The sequence below is a fragment of the Mus caroli genome, chromosome 1 (assembly GCF_900094665.2).
Source record: "Mus caroli chromosome 1, CAROLI_EIJ_v1.1, whole genome shotgun sequence".
NCBI classification, from domain to species: Eukaryota; Metazoa; Chordata; class Mammalia; order Rodentia; family Muridae; genus Mus; species Mus caroli.
Genome location: NC_034570.1, coordinates 66,469,862 through 66,489,133, shown reverse-complemented (window position 1 = coordinate 66,489,133; position 19,272 = coordinate 66,469,862). Strand labels below are relative to the sequence as shown.

Below are 19,272 nucleotides of genomic sequence, written 5' to 3'. Positions count from 1 at the left end.
GGTGCATATGTTTGTGATGTCTGAAGAGACCAGAAGAGGGCGCTTGACCCCCTGGAGTCGTCAGACATGAGTGCTAGAAATCCAACCTAGACCCCTATAAGAGCAGCTCATGCTGCTAACTGCTGAGACATCTCCCCAGCCCCCAGATTTTATGTTTAAGACTCCAAAATCTGTTATCTTGTAACCATTTTCTAATAACTAAAAGGAAGGCAGCCTGAGCAAGGCCTTCTTCTCCTGCTTCACATAAATTCGCCCACACTCCCTCTCCCCGCTGAACTATGATGAAACCTGTCCTCCACAAGGCTCTGTGGTTTTTATTTGGCCTTTCCATAGTTCACGCTCATTAAACCCGTTTCAAGCAGTTAACCCTCTGTCTCTCTCTCCTCTTACTCCATTTCCCTACCCACTTCTCCCCCCCCCCCCCAGAGCTGGACCTCCCCATCCTGACTTCGAAGTCACAACGGATCACTTGTCCTTGTTAATCTCATTTTCCAAAGTTAACGGGGCTTCTGAGCTGCCCGTTGTAGAAACAAGCCAGATCCTGTGGTCTGAGAAGACAGGGGGGCTGCAGGCCCAAACTGTATCTGTGGAGTTCTGCTCAGCCCCTCTCTGCCTGGATCGGCTCCAGCACCTCCTAAACGTTAATCCGTAAAACCATGGATGCATATACTGCTCACATAGGGACACAAATCACTCTGAGTCACAGCTGGCTTCTGCTCTCTTATAAAACAGTCCGCCTCGGGGGTCAATTTCAACTCCGGTTAAGTTGCCCGCTGCAGCGAGCCTCACTTATAAAACTTGAACTTTAAAGCAGCACATGGTTTGATCCTAGAAGCCATCCTCCTTTCTATAAGAAATGTCATATAAAACCTACGAATCCGCTGTGCAAAGGAACCCAGAGCTATCTGAGGAGAGAGTCTGCCTCTGCCAGAAGACTACCGGAGAGGGTGGAGCCCGTGAGCTGTTCCCTGCAACACCGTGTTATTCTTGAGAAAGTCCCGAGCCATGATGGCAAGAGGTTCTGAGCAGACAGCTATGTGTTTGGACTGTGTGAAATAGATGAATTAACATCTTAGAACTCGTAAAGGGAGAGTTCACTGTGCTTTTTAATGAAGACCACCACCGAGAAGTTTTAGGGCTTGTATTGATGAACGAGAAGTCACCATATTCCAAGCTGTAGGAACCTTGTCTTCAGGGTAAATCTTGAGGGGCTGCTGGAAGGACATTTAGTAACTCCGGCATATGTGGTGCTAACACCAGAAAGAGTGGGCCGGCTTGACAGCATGAAAGTGAGCCCAAAGGGTGCAGGCACACAAGGATGCCCCTCTGCAAGGCTATGTCTCTCCCATGCACCTAACCCCATTGTTAAAGCTCTTCGTTCGTCCATTCGCCTCTCCTCTGCTTCTTCTTCCCCTGCATGAAAGGAGGTAGAGGCCTGATTTCAGTGATGTATCTGTTCTGCCACCTAGCCTTCAGTGATGACACTACACCACAGCAGCCCTGAGCTGCTCCCTACCCTGGCTCTATCCTGTTCAACTTCTTTTACTGTAGAAGGACTTGAAGACTGGGTGCCTATTTTTAAAAGTACCAGAGTGTAGGATCCAGATGAGACAGTGGCATTAGTCTTCCTGATAGGTCTTGGTCTCTCTGTCTGCATGTATCTGGTGGGGGAAAAGTCAATGACCAGGCCTTAAAAGTGGAACCAATGATATGAATAAACCTCCCTTAGACAACAGTAAACTTGCTTTTCTCAACCCTGTTATCAAGAACCATCCTTGCCATAGAAATCATTCCAAAACCTTGGAGAAGCAGCCCCAAGGCTTCTGGAGGTCTGGTAAGCTTCCTGAACTAAAGCCCTTTGAATGTTGTCCAGACAAAGAGCACTAATCTTTCATTCTCTTGTAGTTCTTGAAGCTTGGTCCTGGTCATCACTTAATTCTTGTCAAAGCAAATAAAAGAGTGATCTCAGGGGAGACGGAGCGTGGTAGATGATACTTAACTTCAAACATCACTAAGAAGATGGTGTCCAAAGGCTTATCAGAGCTCAGCTATCCACACACAGGTACGTTCCTGGCAGCAAAGCTAAGCCAGCCATCAAGGAGGTCTCTGAGAGTGCGACCAGATTTGAGTGTGTCCAGAATAAGTTAGTCATCTCAGTGAAACCCTGTTGATATTAAGTCCCCCCCCCCACCCTCCCATCTACTGAAGAGCCCAGGGCTTTTCGAATAGAGGGCAGAGAGAATGGACTCATGGGAAGCCCTTATGCCCCAACACCCAGCATGCTTGTCACTGAACACCACATATAGACTGCTGAGCATAAAATTCACCTCTCCAGTCACTGATCTTTGGATAAAAATCCCTACAGACGATCCCAGGGTTCAAAGGAGGCTTCGTATGTGTTCTCAAGAGCCTACCCTGTGCCCCTGAAGAGCAGTGCCCGTCTCTCGGTTCCTTCTGCTCTTTTGGAAGTGGAGGTCATCATGGTTGTTTAACATAGAAAGTCATTCACTGATCTCTCCCCATGACCCCACCATCACCTTCAAGGACCAATTTCCCACTCTCTCACTTCTCTTCTCCCTGCCCACCTCTCTTCTCTATGAGCCCTCTCCTTCTCTTACTGGTCCTTACACACTGTACTTAGCCACAAGAAGTCAGCTAGAACAAAATTTACTTCTAGAGGCTATATTTTGAGAGTACTGGGCAACTCTTGAGAAACTGGACAGAAGAACCACCCTAGATTTCCTGTTTCAAATGCTACACCAGGGTGAGCTGAGCCCATCCCCACACCTTGCTCCTTTCTAACACTCTTCCTTCCTGAAGTTAATTTAAATAAGACAATAACACTTGATCTCGTCCCCTTCTAAAATAATGCAACCCAGTTTCTAACGTTAATTTGCTCCCTGCTTTACCAAGCCCTCCAACAGCAGAGACAGGCTCTTGGAACCAACCAACCCTCCTGCCTTTTTGGGGGGTGTGGGGGTACATTGGTGCACACAGCTCTTCTTCACTCTGCTAGCCACCAATACAATAAAACTGCTCTGGCAATGGGCGTAAAAGGACACCTTTAAGCTTTGGTCCTGTCTTAAAATGTGCCTATTGGCAGAGAATCTGGATCAGGATCTGGGAGTGTGAACAGCACCCGGTGAGATGCTCCCAAATGGAGCCAGCAAGGGAAGTATCTTCTCAATATTGCAGTCCTCCAGCAAGAATTCTTATCATAGATAAGGGTGCAGTCTAGTGGCAAAATCCATGAAATGCAGCCCCTTTTTCCAAAAGAACAGAGCAGGGGAAGAAGAGACTTGGAGAAAGGGCAAGAGCCCTGCCCCAAGAACTCCCCAGAGACCATCACTTGATCATGTCTTTTCTTACCTGTGGTGGGCAGTCTACAGACCACCTACCATGTCAAATTAATTTTTAAAACAAACAAAAAAAGCTAAAGCCATCATATTCCTTCTTTCAAATATTAGGTTTTCTTTCATTTTCCTAAGGGAAGAATGGTCCCTAGTGCTGACTAGCGATCTGGGGCTTCCCGTGGCATGGTGAGGATTTCTCATGTGCAGGCTCCAGGATGCTACCTTGGTACATATTAACCCTAAGACGAGGTCTCCTGCAGCGAGGTACCTGCTCACTCCAGGATCTGCCTACCCCACAGAAATGCCTCATTGTCAACCCAAGAAGGTTATCACTTTAGCCTACCTTCCTTCCATTTAAAAGGACATTTAAGGTGTCCATGAGGACACCAGATAAAACTGACAACCCACAGCATTTCCTCCAGGGTCTCAGTCACTACTCCCAACAAAGCTGGGGGGGGGTGCGTTATCCCTTCTTGAAAGTGCACATAGCACGCTCACACTCAGAGAGAGAGAGACAGAGAGAGAGACAGAGAGAGAGACAGAGAGAGAGATTGATTCCCTGATCATCTATGTAGGTGAAGGAAAATGACCACTGACTTTAACTAAAATCAGTACCCCACCAGAACAACAATGACAAGCCCTTGCCATAATCCCTCTGCCCTTTTGATGGGGGAGGGGTCTACACCCGCGCGCGCACTCCTTTTCTCTTTAAATTTATCTCAATGCCCCTCACCAGCTACTGTACAGTACTTGTCCTCCAAACACAAACACACAGACAGACAAACCTTCAGTGGTCTCTTAGACACTTTTTTTTTCCAAAGTTGGAAAGGACTTCTTGGGCAGGGTATACACGGATAATAAGAAAATGTGACTCCTAACAGCCAGTGTCCTGGCTAGTTGTCGGGGAACAGACTCGCTCCATTGTATTCACCCAGCTCCTGAAGATTACTGCCATCCACTCCTCCCTCCACCTTCTCCCTACTCTCCTCTGTAGCTCGCCTGTCTTCGCCGCCCCCCCCCCAAGCCCTTTCCGTACATTCCGTGAGGAGGAGGGCTCTGTGTAGGGAGCGAAGGGGAGCCCCCGTGTCTAGAAGGCCTCTCTCCCCACCCCCACCCCGTGTGAGTTTGCGCTGCAAAGCTCCTTGGCATCCTTGCATGGGTTGGGTGTTGGGGAGCTCAAATTGCAGCTACAACTGGCTGGCAGCCAGGGGCCGTCTATTTAAAAGCGCCTGCTCGACCAGAGCCCGCAGTCTCTTTGGAAACTTCTGCCGGGGGTTTTAAAAGAGCTAGGAAAGAGCTGCAAAGCTGTTTGGGCTTTTTTCCCCCTTTTTGTTCCTTTTCGTTACCCCCCCCCCCTTCCTCGGTCTGCACCCTTCTCCGGACTTCACGCAGAACCTGCGGGTTTCGAAGAGGTGGTGACAGAGCAGGTGTTGGGGTCCAGGTTTGGTGAGGTCTGGGTTTTTGCCCTTTTTTTCCCCCTCGATTTCAACATTTTCCCGATCTTGTTGGCAGCCGCCGACGCCTCTTACCTGTTCTGCGGCAGCAGCGCAGCTGGCCGCTGAGACCGAGAGGAGTGGGGGTGCGTTTTAGATTTTAAGCAAAGGGGGGAAAATTAAGTCCAATCCATTTTTTTCTTCACCTCCTCCCTTTTCAAGGCCTCCAAGCTAATTATTTCTGTTGCTTTGGAGTGAGCAATTCTGTGGTTCTCTCCACCACCACCCCCAATTCTGACCCGATCCCGCCTGGGGGTTTCTTCGGTCTCCGCTCACTCTGCGTGCACCTGGCGCGCCTCTTTTTTTCACCCCCAACCTGTTGCAAGTCTTTAATCCTCGCAATTGGGACTTGCGTGCAGGCACCTGAATCCTCCTTGCCTCATATTTTGCAAGTGTTTCGGGGAGAGCACCTGCTCTACCTGCAAGAGATTTAAAAGAAAAAAAAAAAATCTCCAGGCTCCCTCTTTCTCCACACACTCTCGCTCTCCTGCCCCGCCCCGAGGTAAAGCCAGACTCCGAGAAAATGGTGATCAGCGTGGTTCTCCTGCTGCTGGCCGCCTATGCCGTACCGGCTCAAGGCCTAGGTTCTTTCGTGCACTGTGAACCCTGCGACGAGAAAGCTCTGTCCATGTGTCCCCCCAGCCCTCTGGGCTGTGAGCTGGTCAAAGAGCCCGGCTGTGGCTGCTGCATGACTTGCGCCCTGGCGGAGGGACAGTCCTGTGGCGTCTACACGGAGCGCTGCGCCCAGGGTTTGCGCTGCCTCCCCCGGCAGGATGAGGAGAAACCGCTGCACGCCCTGCTGCACGGCCGCGGGGTTTGCCTCAACGAAAAGAGCTACGGCGAGCAAACCAAGATAGGTGAGCGCTACTGGGGTTCCAGTTGCACCGCACAGGAGCTGGGGAGGGAGACACCTTGGATGGGTGGGGACCCGGGACCTATTGGGAACCCGCGCGCTTTGCGCGCGCAGCAAGTGGCTTAGACCCTAGTAGCTCCTGAGAGTAGATGGGGTGGGTCCTTGCACCTCAGACTTGAATCCCTGGCAGAGCAAGCTATCCTAGGCGGCTGTCTAACCCGGTCTCTACCAGTTTACACTTCATCTCCACCCCAACCCGACCCTCCCCCACTCCTAACTCGTGGCAGTTCTGACTCTGAGCTCCTTCTGAGTCTCAAAGTCCAAATCCCAAGAGAATCCACTCTGAAAAAGAACAGGTTAAATTATCAATTCCCTTCTCCACCCCACCCCCGTACTTTTCTCCCTAAACTTTAAAAAATCTTTTCTGTTAAAAGGTCATTTTAATTGGAATCTGAAGATGCGTTCCATCTTTAAAGCTAATTCTACCTTGATCCCTCCAAGCCTCACCCCCCTCCCGCCCCCATCTCAGTGCCTCCAAATTTATCTCTCCCTCTATTCCTATTTGCTCAGGAGCGCGCGCACGCACGCGCGTACGCGCATACCTACCCCCCCCCCCGACAACTAATGTCTTTTGGGTGGAGGTATTGAGAGCTCACCCACACGTACACTTGCTGCTTTTGAACTGATATGATTGATTATGATCGATGAAACACATTAGACTGTAAAACGTCCCTCTTTTTTCCTCCCAGGAAGAGAAGGAATACTTCGGGAGGGCTGGGGTAGGGCGTGGGGTATGAGCTGAAAGAGTTTGTTTTTCTGTGCTGAATGTTCGTCCCTGAATCTAATGGTTTTTTCCCCCCTCCTGAATTCAGATTTTAGTTAAGATAAAAGATGGACACAGGTTTGAGAGGTGAAGAGGGATGTGGGGTGAAGACATCCTCAAGTTCCCACTGGATGCTGGCTCTCTCCATCTCCCTTCCCTCTCTCCCCACTCCACCCCCACCCCCAGCAACCCCACCCTCCACCCATCACTTAAACCAGACTAAAAGTGAGTGTGCGTGAGGGGCCCTGGAAACACCGAATGCAAAACTCAAGGGCGGAGACAGGAAGACCACGCTTTGGGAGCCACCCCTCCGTTTGCCCCGCCCCTCTTGCCCCGCCTCCAAATTCTCCGCGCCTGGAGTCTGTGGTTTAAATGATTGACAGAGCTTCTTGTTCAATCAGAACAGTTTGCCTCGAGCTAGGTTTCTTGGGGGAGTTACCTGATTATATATTTTTATCAAATTATTTTTATATTTATATATTATAAATATTTAAGCTTAACCAACGATGCACAAAATCTGAGCTAGGAGAGATGTTAAGACTTAGCTAAATGTTTATTTGGTGCGGTTCCTTACAAAGATAAAGCCCTTCTCACCACCTGTCCTCCATTACTCCAACGTGAGGAGGTTTGTAATTTTTCTGAACGCAAGCTAAAGGCCTACGGATTCCACCACGTAGGAGGGTACGTGAGTGCCCATCAGTAGATTGCGTGAGCTCAGCCTCTCTCCCCGGAAACTGCAAGTTTGAGCTATCATGAGAAGTTGCATAATGAGGGGGATGGGGGCGTACAAACCGCGGAAGCCCCCAGAGACCGTTTTTTGAGGTTATTTCTATTACATTTTTGCCTGCTGAAGCCGTAGGAATCCATCACCTGGCTTGGAGACAAAAGGGATGGCTAGCAATCCCATCACAGCCGAATTGCGCAAGTTATGACTCCGCAGTATCCTGGCCCCACTTTTATTTGCCCCGCCAAGCGGTAGATAGGGAGTGGCTAGGGATAAAAGGAGTGCTCTCTGTACGCACTCACGCACGCAGATGCTGGACCAGCAAAGAGGCAGCATCCTACTTCTCAAGTGGACCCAGTGCACACGCGCGCGTGCACGCATACCTGCACACACGTACGAACCATATTTTTGTCCCACGCCAGATCGCTTTAGAATTCTCTGCGGCCGAAGCAACCAGAAGCAACCCCCCTCTCCTCGCCCTCACTCCAACCCCAGCCCGCCTCAGGCAGGTGCCTAGCAGCCTACAATAGCGCCCTGGCTGCGGACCACAGTGGCAAAGGTTAATACCTTCCTCCCGAATGGGAGCCGGCTCTCGGAGAAGATCCTTCGAGCCATTAGTTGGATGCCCTCCCCCCCCCCAAAAAAAAAGCTAAAGATGACGTCATTCTTAAAGAAAGGAAAATGGATAATGAAGAGAGGTGGTTGTCTTCTGGGTCCTTTAGGAGAAATTCTTGCTCCCTAGGCCCCCTCCCCCACCATTGAAATCTGAGTAGTGTGAGCTTGGACAATCCTCTTCTCCCGCAGTTGGAAGCTATAATATACATATGCTGTATTTATATTTGGTATGCAACCAAAAATATATATTATATATTCATATTATTGTATTATGTAACACCCCAGTACAGTGAGTTTCTAGATTGAGAAGTGAGGAGCAAAGGAGAGGTGGCTGGCAGCCAAAGCTTCCGGAGAGGGAGGTGTACGCAGGCAGGCGGAGACCCGGGTTTTGCTGGTTGCGTTGCGTGGCAACTGGAGAGGGAGTCGCCTAGATGTCGTCCAGGGCTTGGAGCGCGCATAGTCCTGCATATTCTTTTGGCCAGTTCAGGAGCCAGCGATAGATACAGAAGGCAGTGTGTGTGTGAGGCTAAGGGGACTAGGGACACAGGGGTTTCTAGGACCAAGAAAGGTGAGGCTCGATAGATCAAGGAAGACCTAAAATGTGTTGAGGGCATTCTCTAGAAAATGTGCTTTCAGCGGTGGGAGCCTAGCATACAAGAGAATCTGGGGAGTGTCTCCTGGGCTAGCAGAAACGCAAAATCTGAGATGTGGGGCGCAGAGGGCTGTGAATGTCAATCCTGTCATTGAGAAACAAGGCAAAGAGCAACATAAAAAAAAAAAATGTGCTTCTGGGAAACCAAGGGGCTGGGGGACATTATGAAAGTGAAAATGAATTCGGCCTTTGCTTCTTGGGCGGCTTTGGGCTCCATCGACCTGGCTTCAGCTCCAAGCCTAGTCCAAACGCCACGCTGAAGGCAACCCAGACTAAGACTTGTTGGCCAAATTCATGTCTGGATTGAACAAGACTATGAAAAATTGAAGGAGCCAGATGACTTTCCCACCGCACGCCCTCCTCTGAAGCAAGTCTGTGAGCGAGGGCTATGCTGAAGCCAACCAAAACGGGAGTTGGGCGAGAGGGATGGCGCTTTAACGAGACGTTTCTTGCCTTTGCCCCCATCTTTCTGCTGTGTCAGCAAGGCTTAGAGGAGACTGCACAGCTGGCCCAATGAAGCTGCTTTTCTTTCCAAGTCCCTTTCCCCCACGCCCCCACGGACTTCGGTAGCCTCTCCTCCGCTCCCCTAACCCCTCCCTCATGTCCACGCCCCAACTGAGGGCGGAGTTTTAAATCTGAGCAGTTCCGCCTTTGCCCTCTCGCTTTAAGCAAGCAGCCACCTGCAGCTGCACGGGCAGAGCCAGGCTGATCCCCCAGCCAGAGGTCACGGAGCTGGTTAGAACCGAGGACACGGAGGACAAGGAAGCAAGATTCCCTGCTGACCGGGTCCCGCTTTCTTAATTCAGGGAGGAGGAGCAAGAGGGACGGGAAGATTTACCAAAAACAAAGTTTTACTTTGCACCCAAGCAGCCCATGCCTATGAAACCTTAAAGTATTTAATGTGGAGAAAATTGAAAGAAGGGATTATATCCTCCAGAGCCACCACGTTCAGAAGGTGGAGGGACTCTGTGCATAATCAAGTATGAACAAGGGACATCCCTTAGGAGCCAAGAAGCGAGGGGATGGTTACCAGGAGCCACAGCGGGGCAAGTGGGAGGGGTTTTGTTCAGTTGTAAGTTTGCACTTTTGCCAATTAGGTGAAAACTAGCAATTCTCAAAGGCTACTATTACATTCCTAGCTGGGTAGACTATTCAAGGCAATAAGATTAGTCACATGTCTGCAGAAACAGGCAAATAACCGAGGAATCTGATGCATATGTCTGCTTCCCATTTCTTATAAAACATAAATCCAGATGAGTAACTAGACATTTGTTTGTATGGAGAAGTGACCTTTTCTGCCTGGCCGCATGTCTGAGCTGTGTCCTAGCAACTCTCCAGGAATTGTCTGGATAGTGTCCAAAGAACCTTAAAGCTGGAAGGAAACCCAGGGCTACCCTCATGGTCAAGGGCCCCACTTTACAGATAAAGACGTTGAGACCTAAAACAGGAAGCCACTTGCCCAAGACAAGATCTGTGGTTGTCAGGACTTGAACTTGGCTTCTCCCTAGGGGGCTGAGGCACTCTGCCCTGCTATTTCTGCTATTTCTGGCTCCTTCACTAGTCACTAGGGCTCTTGCCTAGACCTGATCTAACCTTGCAACCTTGGCCAACATTGCCAAATGCTACCCTCCAGTGGTAGGTGTTCTGAAAGCAAAGAGGAAAACCCTCCACTTAGGGGTGCTCTATTCTGTGGGCCAGAGAAGTAGCAAAGTGACCTAAAAGTGGGAACTCCAATACCCTCTTGGAGGAATGGCTTCTTCCATCCCCTTTTCTGCACAGTCTCCCAGACAGCTGGCTCAGGCCAGTGGTTTGGCCAGAGAAAGAGAGGAAGGAGGGTTTGAAGAGACGGCATTCAGCACAGCCTCCGTGTCTATGGGCCAAACCTCATTTCCTGAACACAAGGAGTTCTCCTAATGTGGCAGGCAGGTCTTTGCAGCCCTGTGGTTGTCCATGCTTCCTGCCTCTCTGGAGAACATAGTACTTCAGTCCATGGTCTACTGCCTGTGGTAGCCTGACTCTATGGCACAGGTCTCCCCTGGGGCTGGCAAACTGCATAATGAGACCTGAGGTAGAGTGGACTGACAGAAGTGACTACAGGGTTTCTACATCAGAAAGAAAGGAGAGACCGTCCGTCAGGAAAGATGATAAAGAAAACCTCAGGAACCACCGCCTTGTGAACATACTGGGGTATGCCTCGGGTTTTCAGCAGGCCTGCCTTTGGCTGAGAGGTTATAGTTAGGGTTTCAGGTTACTCAGAGGCTATGCCAAGACTCATGCTAACTTGCCCCAGAGGCTGAGGAAGCTCTTTCCTTTGGGGTTGCTGGGGAAGGAAGCAGATAACACAAGCCTGTCTTCCCAGTAGGGTCTACCAGCTGAGCCTTTAGGCTCAACCAAATAGTTTATCTTAGACTTTAGCCCGAGACCTAAACTGTCAGATCAATGGCCTTTCCCTGCCGAGTCTAAAGGCCTTCAATGAAACTGTACTCAGAACAGGGCCGCATACGATACCTCTCCCAATCTGTGAATTTATATAGGATCTAGTTATTTGCTCTCTAAACTCTCTGTCCATCAGGGCTTCCGTGGGGAACATCTCTCTGCTCCCCACTAAAGGCATGTCTCCTTCAGGAGTCTTTAGACTAGCACATCCAACCAGAATATAATACAAGCCACATACATAACATTTCATTTTCCAGGAACCACAATTTTCATACTTTTTTTTTCTAGCAGCCAAAATTTTTAAAGGTTAAGAAGAAGCAGAAGAAATTTATTTTACTGGCGTATTTTAACAGAGCGTACCAGAAAATATTATCATCTCCACATGTACCCAAAGAATGACAATGAAATCATCAACTTTCTTTCATTCGCTGTCTTTTAAATCCATGGCATCTTTCTACCTTCAGAGAAAAATCTCAATTAGACACTGTATACGTATATGTCATAAAGTTTATGGTATGTTCTGCCAGACATACTTAAAACGTTCCCAGTGAGCAAATTCTCTTGTTTCAAAATTTAAATTTAGACTTCATGAAATTAAGTGAGCCCTCTGACCCTCCCCCCACCTTAGGATACAGCTGTCGACATTTGTTTTCTCTTGAAAAGTCAGCTCATCATCCTGGTTGCTAAAACCCCTGGACACGACCTCTATTGCTGACCACAGTGAAAAAGAAAATGGGATCTTCAGGAGTGAGCCTGGGGCCAGGCAGATGCTGCTGTGAGCCAGCAGGAAGGCCAGGGGACACTCCACAGCCTCTACCCAGAGCCCCTCCTCTTTCTCTCTATATGCAAATGCTCCCACACAGGACCGCTGAGCTAAATAGCATCCATCTGCAGCTGGAAAGCAGTGAGACTTGGAGAGTCTGAAACACAGCTTACGTTTGGGTGGATTGGAGGTGGGGGGGGGGACAATGAGCAGCCAGATTCTGATTCTCCCCCAAGCCTAGCACTGCAGCAAAGAGCAGGAGGCTGCCTGTTGGCTGGGAAACAAGACAGGACACGGAATGGGCAGAGCATCTAGCTGGCTATTTTTGTCCTGATGGGTGTCTTGGGCCAGTGCTATCTAGTGGAACTTACAGTGATGATGAAAGTGTTCTATATCTGCACTGTCCAGCCCAGTAGCAGCCAACATGTGGCTAGGAAGAACTGGAAATGAGGACCTCTGGATGTATTATTATTATTATTATTATTATTATTATGTATTTGTTCATTTAAATGCCACGTTGGCTTCTGGATGGCACAGCCTCAGCCAAACAGAAACCTCACACACTAGGGCCACCTTCTTCATAGACTGCTTGTTTCTTCACCTTCCGGTAGCAAAGTAATCATGCTCTGAGGAAGGGGCATGACTGAGATGGCCTCCCCCCCCCCCACAGCATCCATTAAGCTATAAGTTGCCCCATACTTCTCGACTGAACTTCACTTTGCAGATGGTAAGTGGCCTATTGGGCCATGAACTCCAAGCTTAGCTGGTTTTCTGATGGAAGAGAAGTCATCACAGATAAGGCTCCCCCAGACTTCTGTTTGTGAGGTCAAGTCAAGCCAGCATCCAATAGCAGCCCCCAGGATCAGGCTATTCATGGTGCCAGAATGACAAGAAGCCCAGGGTGGAAAGTAATAGTTCCAGTAGCAACAGGTGCCATTGGATTCATCTATTAGAAGGGCTAGGAAGCAAGGTTGGATGGGAAGGCATCCTAAGAACACGTCTTCATATGTTGGTAAAGAGTCTACAGAAAGCATCGGCAGCCAGACTGTGTGCTTAGAGAGGTTGAGCTTGGGTAAGGTGTGTGCATGGTGCCGCAGTGCTGTGTGCAATGCTACCCTTCCTGGGGTGTCTCAGCAACCATAAAGCTGTGCCTTTTCCCAGGGAGACGCTGATGTACCCCATGGTCCTAAGTCACGGGAAGGGGTGGGGGGATGAATAGATCAACATTCCTGTGACAGAGTAGGCACATTACAAAGCTGGAGCCGTAGCAGAACATACATTAGAGGAAATACCAGAATATAGCACCCCTGTCTTAGGGTCTTTATTGCTGCAATGAAAAACCTTAACCAAAAAGCACCCCACGTTTCTCACCTCTGCAGAAACCTTCCCAGCAGCGTCTAGAGGAGGAGGGTGTTGGGATGTGTTTCTCTTCTCTTTCTAGTCACGATCAAGAAGCAACATTCTACCACGCACAACTAAGACTTGCTCGCACAGTCCTCCACTCCTGCACAGTGCTCCTTTGTCCCCCTCCCGACCTTCTTAATGCATGCTGCAAGCACACAAAGAGGGGGAAAGGATTGATGGGATTCCCAAACTAGTAGGAGGGGGAGACAACCAAGTGCCAGCTTTTAACCTTCATCTTCCCTAGAAATGTGCACAAATTGAGCACCTTTGGTCTCCTGCGCCACCTACTGGCCACCTAGAGGTATACCCCTGCTTGTTTCTAAAAGCCTAGGTCCTGGTGTGTCCTTCAGGAAGCAACACCAAGAACTGGGAGGCAAATGAAAATTTTAAGCCTGTTCTTCACAAGCAAGTCGACTGAAAATTAGGGGAGAGGAGACACTCCCAGGAGCCTAGACTTTGCTTAGTGAGTCCCGAAGTTTGCAAAAGTTCCTTAAGGAAAAACATCAGACTCTACTGTTCTATCTGCACAGAACCCCCAAACTAGACATGCCTCCTCCTGCATCCTATCCTCCAAGTCCACAACCCAAAAAACTGGATTCACCCCCAAGATACGGTCTATTAATCCCTAGAGAGATTCCACTTTGGACAGGCAGCCTGGGATTTGGCATCCCGGCAGGTTCTAATACCTTAGAGTCAGGCACTGGGGGGTCGGGTGGGGTGTGCAGGGGGAGGGCTGATATCCCCACAGAGAGTCTGACTCAGGGAGAGCCCGCCCCAACACTGACAGGTACTCCCATCCCTCCCCTTCCTTTCTTGCAGCTACCATCATATCTAGGTATCTGAGGAGTGGTGGGTTTTCCTTCACCCTGCTTAATTAATTTGAGATATCACAAAGCCCTCCCCCTCCTTTTTGAGTATTTAATTAGGAAAGGTGATGGAGTCTAGTCCTCCACCCCTTTCTGACCCTGCATTTGCTCTTGTTGTGGGCCATCTGAAGCACACCACATGGAGACAGCCATCTAAGGTCTCCCCACTCATGAAGGTTGCAAGGTCGGGGGCTGAGAGGAGACTGGGGGCACCGATGAGAAAAGAACTTACTGGAAATGTGTGCTGAGATAGGCTAGGCAGGTGGCATTAAGAGAGTAAGAGACACATGGACAAAGTCCTACTTCTTTTTTCTAAAGGTCATAAGTCAGCTAAGTATAGACTGTCACCAAGTTGCTCCTATATATAACTAGTCTGGCCCCAGCCAGCTGTCAGCCCCTCTCAGACAGAGCTGAGGAATGCCCAGCCTCCAAGGGTCCAGAGCACAGCACAAGGCCAGTTGGGAGCCAGTGTAAGAGGATGAGGCCTCTGTCTTCCATCTGCTTCCATTTGTTCCTCTCCAGGGCCCACATTTCTGCCTCTCCCATCTCCCAGCCCTCACCACAGTCCCCCTGCCCCATCTACTGCTCCTGTCCCTGGACACCCAGGTCCAAACATCTCTCACCCCTCAGCCCAGCTGTTCTGAAAGTACAAAGACCTCTTTAAGAGGACGGACACACTTGGCTGTTCTTGCCTATGTCTGGACTGTGCCCTGTTTTCTTCCCTTGGCCCAGCTCTCCAAGCCCTGACTGCTTAACCTTCTGTCTCCAGCCACTTCATCTCTCCTGAGCAAACTGTTTTAATAACCTTCACCTGCTCTGAGCCTTGTGCTGCCTCCTTCTCTAGCCTGCCCATGTGTACTAGTGAGGTGTGGTCAAGAATACACCCCCCACCATGATGTCTTTTCCCCGCCCCCTCTTGCTTTCTTAGACCTCATCATTGGATCTCTCTGAGCCTCCATGACTCCTCTGACCCCAATCCTCCCAGTTCCCATCTCTAGACACTGCCCTCTGGCCCCAGAAGCTGATTCTCAGCCTCCTTCTCCCCACAGAGAGAGACTCTCGGGAACACGAGGAACCCACCACCTCGGAGATGGCTGAAGAGACCTACTCCCCCAAGGTCTTCCGGCCCAAGCACACTCGCATTTCCGAGCTGAAGGCTGAGGCTGTGAAGAAGGACCGCAGAAAGAAGCTGACCCAGTCCAAGTTTGTGGGGGGTGCAGAGAACACTGCCCACCCCAGAGTCATCCCTGCACCTGAGATGAGACAGGAATCCGAACAAGTGAGTCTCAGGGGCTTCTCTTCCCCATACCCTGGCCACCATCCCAATCTGATTTCCCATGTGTCTTACTTTAGCATCTGTGGTCATAGAGGATGCACAGGCTAGACCTATCAACGGACCTATTGCTTACAGTGGCTCAGCTGGGAATTTGGAAGGATGCTTTTGAGACCTTGAATTTATTTATCTGGACTGAGGGCTGATCCAAGTTAGTGGAAACAGAGGTAGTTCTCCTTCAAAGAATGTCCTATTGTAACTGCAAGCGTGCACCAGGAATGTGACACCTAGAGCTATGGCCAGTTCCAGGAAGAGGCTGAACACTATCCTAGCACATTTAGAGAATGTAAGCTGTATATCTTCAGTGCTTGGAAGGGTAGGAAAGCTGAGAGCAAGTGACCCAGGGCTTGCTGCCTAGCCACGTGCCGGCTTACTATACAACCAAGGTAGCAGACAGGTGAGTGAGAAGAAAGATCCTAAGTAGCTTCAGATAAAGGTGGTAGATTTTTCTCCCGGGTCCCTTTGGATGCCACACATGAGCCATCAGAGGGCACCGCCGAGTGGTTTTCACCTGGGTCATGCCTCTCATCCCTCCTGTGTTCACAGGGCCCCTGCCGCAGACACATGGAAGCTTCCCTCCAGGAGTTCAAAGCCAGCCCACGCATGGTGCCCCGTGCTGTGTACCTGCCCAACTGTGACCGCAAAGGATTCTACAAGAGAAAGCAGGTATGTGCCCTTGTGCCAGGCTTCACCTCTGAGGTTTCCGATTGGCAGTTCTAGAGGACTCCAAGCGCTTTGCATTTCTAATTGGGATCCCTAATCTAAGTTAACAGTTACAAGCTAGGGCCCCTTGGCGTGTATCTTGACCCTGCCATTTCTAGCTGTGTAACCCTTGGCCCAGCTATTTAAAGCCCCTGGGTCTTTAGTTTCTCATGTAAAATTGGGACTAGCAATCTACTTCACTCTGATGGGGAGAAATGCGTCCTTATGTTGACAAAGCACTGCGATCGGCTCCTGCCACAATGACCCATGATAAACTTCGCCTGGCCCATGATAGAGCCACAGAATAGTGTTTCATACTTTGATGACCGTGCTCCTCTCTTGAGAATCCCTGGAGAACGTGAGATGGGTAACCCAAAGTAAATAATGAAAGGGAGATTGCAGGACCTATCCCAGGGCAGGATGCCTGAACTATTTTCTTTGGGTCCTCCCATGAGATAGAATCAGCAAAACCCCAAGAGTTAGCTAAAGGCGTAGTAATCCTTTTAACCCTCAAGTGCAGTGGGAAAGGTCAGATACGAAGAGAGCCTCGGGGTACTCGGGTATCTCACCGCCGCTTGTCTCTCTCCCAGTGTAAGCCCTCCCGTGGCCGCAAACGTGGCATCTGCTGGTGTGTGGACAAGTACGGAATGAAGCTGCCGGGCATGGAGTACGTGGACGGGGACTTTCAGTGCCACGCCTTCGACAGCAGTAACGTTGAGTGATGCGTCCCCTCCCTCCCNCCCCCTTTCCTACCCCCCCAGCCCCAACTCCAGCCAGCGCCTCCCTCCACCCCAGGACGTCACTCATTTCATCTCATTTAGGGGAAATATATATACATATATATTTGAGGAAACTGAGGACCTCGGAATCTCTAGCAAGGGCTAAGGAGACACTCCCCACCGTGACCCCGGAAATGTATTCCTTTTTGAAGCCAGTTGAACGGACAGAGAAAGGAAGGAGAGAAGAAGCAAGAGGGAGTGAGAGATGGAAAGAACGCGTTGGAATAGAGGAAAAGAGGGAAGGACAGATAGGGTTAGAGAGAGAAAAGAGAAACAGCAAGGCAGAAAGGGCTCTACAACCAAGGCTGAATCTGTCCTTTTGCTTTCAGCTCTAGCCTGGGGTCAGAAAAAGGTTGGGGCACTCAAAAGTGTGGCATTCAGTGACACCCAGTTTAGATTGGTCAAGGGGAGAAAAGAAACAAGGTGTGTCAGTGCCTCTTGGGTCTGTCGCCTCCTACAGCCAGCAGTGTGGATGGCTAGACCCCTCACCCTCCTCTCCTCTTACCCAAGGGCAGGGTGATTTCATCCCCAAATTTACAAAGACTAAAATGCATTCCATCCCTCTGAAAACAAACAAAAAGTGAGTGATTGAAGATAGGTCCCCCCGCCCCCGAGCAGATGAGTGAACTCAGAATGTGTGCAAATTTTACTCTTGTTGAAGATTTTTTTAAGAAGTCAGTACACACCCCCCAACACTGGAAAGACTTGATTCTCTAGGGTGACAAGCAATTCAGAAGCACGTGGCTTCAGCCCTTGATTTCACTAGACTCAAAGCTGGCCCAGCAGCCTCTGTGGAGGAGGATGAGAGGTGGAGAAAACCAAGGGGCTTGTACTCACCCACAAGACTCCATGTAGACTTTATAGGCATATAAATCTATTTTCTTTACCTTTTTTCCCCTTTCCCTTTCTTTCGAAGTTTTGCATTACCTCTTTAAAGTAGTTTTTTAGGGCACTGAAGATCTTCCTCATTCTGGGAAAATCCATATTTCACAAATACAACCCAGAACGCCAGCTTGGCCTGCGTCCAGGCAGCCTTTCTTGTAAGCTACAAGTGTGGCTCTTTTGTGGGGCACCGATTTGGATCTTCTCATGATTCCAAACGTGTGTTGAAGTGAATCCACCAAGCCAGGTAACTGCCAGCACCCAAGGGTGCATCAAGTGCATAGCCCAGGTCACCCCATTTTAGCCTTCCAACCGGCAAAAAGTAACTGTCTCACACCACACCACATAAACCTGCCAGATCCATCTGTAACCCACTGGCCTGCCCAGACCTTTTTTTCCCATCTGCATTTTTTTTAACTGCATTTTGAAAGCCTCCCTCAGATGCCAGGCTGACAGATCAGAGAGATACTAACATGAGAGATGACAGAGGAGGAGGAAGTGGAGGGTGGGGGCAGAAACTTCCACAGAGAGACATAGAAGATGGAGCAGAGGTCTGGTGGGGTGGGGGGACAAGAAAGAGACAGAAAGAGGAAAATACCAATAGCATTTTCCTTGGTGTCTCCCATCTAATCAACTCTCTGAGATTTGAGAGGAAAAAGGAGGCAGGGGAAGAACTTGAGGTAGAAACGAGCTCAGTTCAAGTCACAGGGCCCAGATGGTAGGTAACTGAGGCAGGATCCAGATTTGAGACGCACGGTTGGAAACAAGGCTGGTTAGCCTGACTGGGTATTGAAGGGTGAAGAGGATGCCTTGGAAAGACAGCACAACTTCAGTTCAACTTCAGGACCCCAAGGAGGGACTGAGGCCAAAGAATCCTTCGAGTGCTTCATGAGTCTCCTCTGCCCGACTCACACATCCTTCCCTGTGATGGAGGATGGTAGAAAGCCCAGGACAACTCAGGCCCAGATCTTCACGGCTATAGTCATTTGCCAGCCTGATTTTAATCCAAGAGAAGCCTCTCATTGCCCACTGGCTTCTTCAACAAAGGGGTGTTTAACAAAAGGCTCAGGACTGTCTTTGAAGACTGAAGATAGCCTTCCAGGAGTGGGGACTCGGACATTGGTACAGGAGTTCCCTTTTGGCTGGGGACACAGCTCTTTGCTCTCTCTTGATGGCATGGCATAATAGAGGCCCCCTCCAACCCGGAACATGGAGCAACACAAAGGGAGAGCAAAGAAACTGACGTGTGTCGACTCATAGGACATGGGTGGCTGCGGGCACAGAAAGGGATGCCTCCTGTTGCCTGGACAGGACAGTTGGCTGGGAAGGAAAGAGAAAATTGATCTTCATAAGACAAAGGGCCTGATGGGATGGCAATAGAAGGACTTACCAGACCTGCAGGGTCAGTATACCCATCACCCCGCATAACATCCCCAGCCCCCAACTCAAACTTCAATGTATCTTAGGCCAGTATTCTAAACCTAACTCTCTCCTTTCTGCCATTATTTCTCTGCATCTTGAGCAGTCATCTGACTGAGATTTGCCAAGTGGATACTGGGGTACCATTGCCCCCCCAAGAAAAGACTGAGCCAGG

At 49.7% G+C, this 19,272-nt stretch overlaps 1 protein-coding gene across 1 annotated transcript; it reads left to right on the top strand.

Moving 5' to 3' along the window:
- Positions 1–4,601: 4,601 nt before the first annotated feature.
- On the top strand, positions 4,602–17,389 carry Igfbp5 (insulin like growth factor binding protein 5). Its single transcript, XM_021163392.1, has 4 exons — positions 4,602–5,703; positions 15,032–15,261; positions 15,862–15,981; positions 16,608–17,389. Exons 1-4 carry the CDS (start codon positions 5,370–5,372, stop codon positions 16,737–16,739), a joined length of 816 nt encoding a protein of 271 aa, XP_021019051.1. The 5' UTR covers positions 4,602–5,369; the 3' UTR covers positions 16,740–17,389.
- The last annotated feature ends 1,883 nt before the right edge of the window (positions 17,390–19,272 follow it).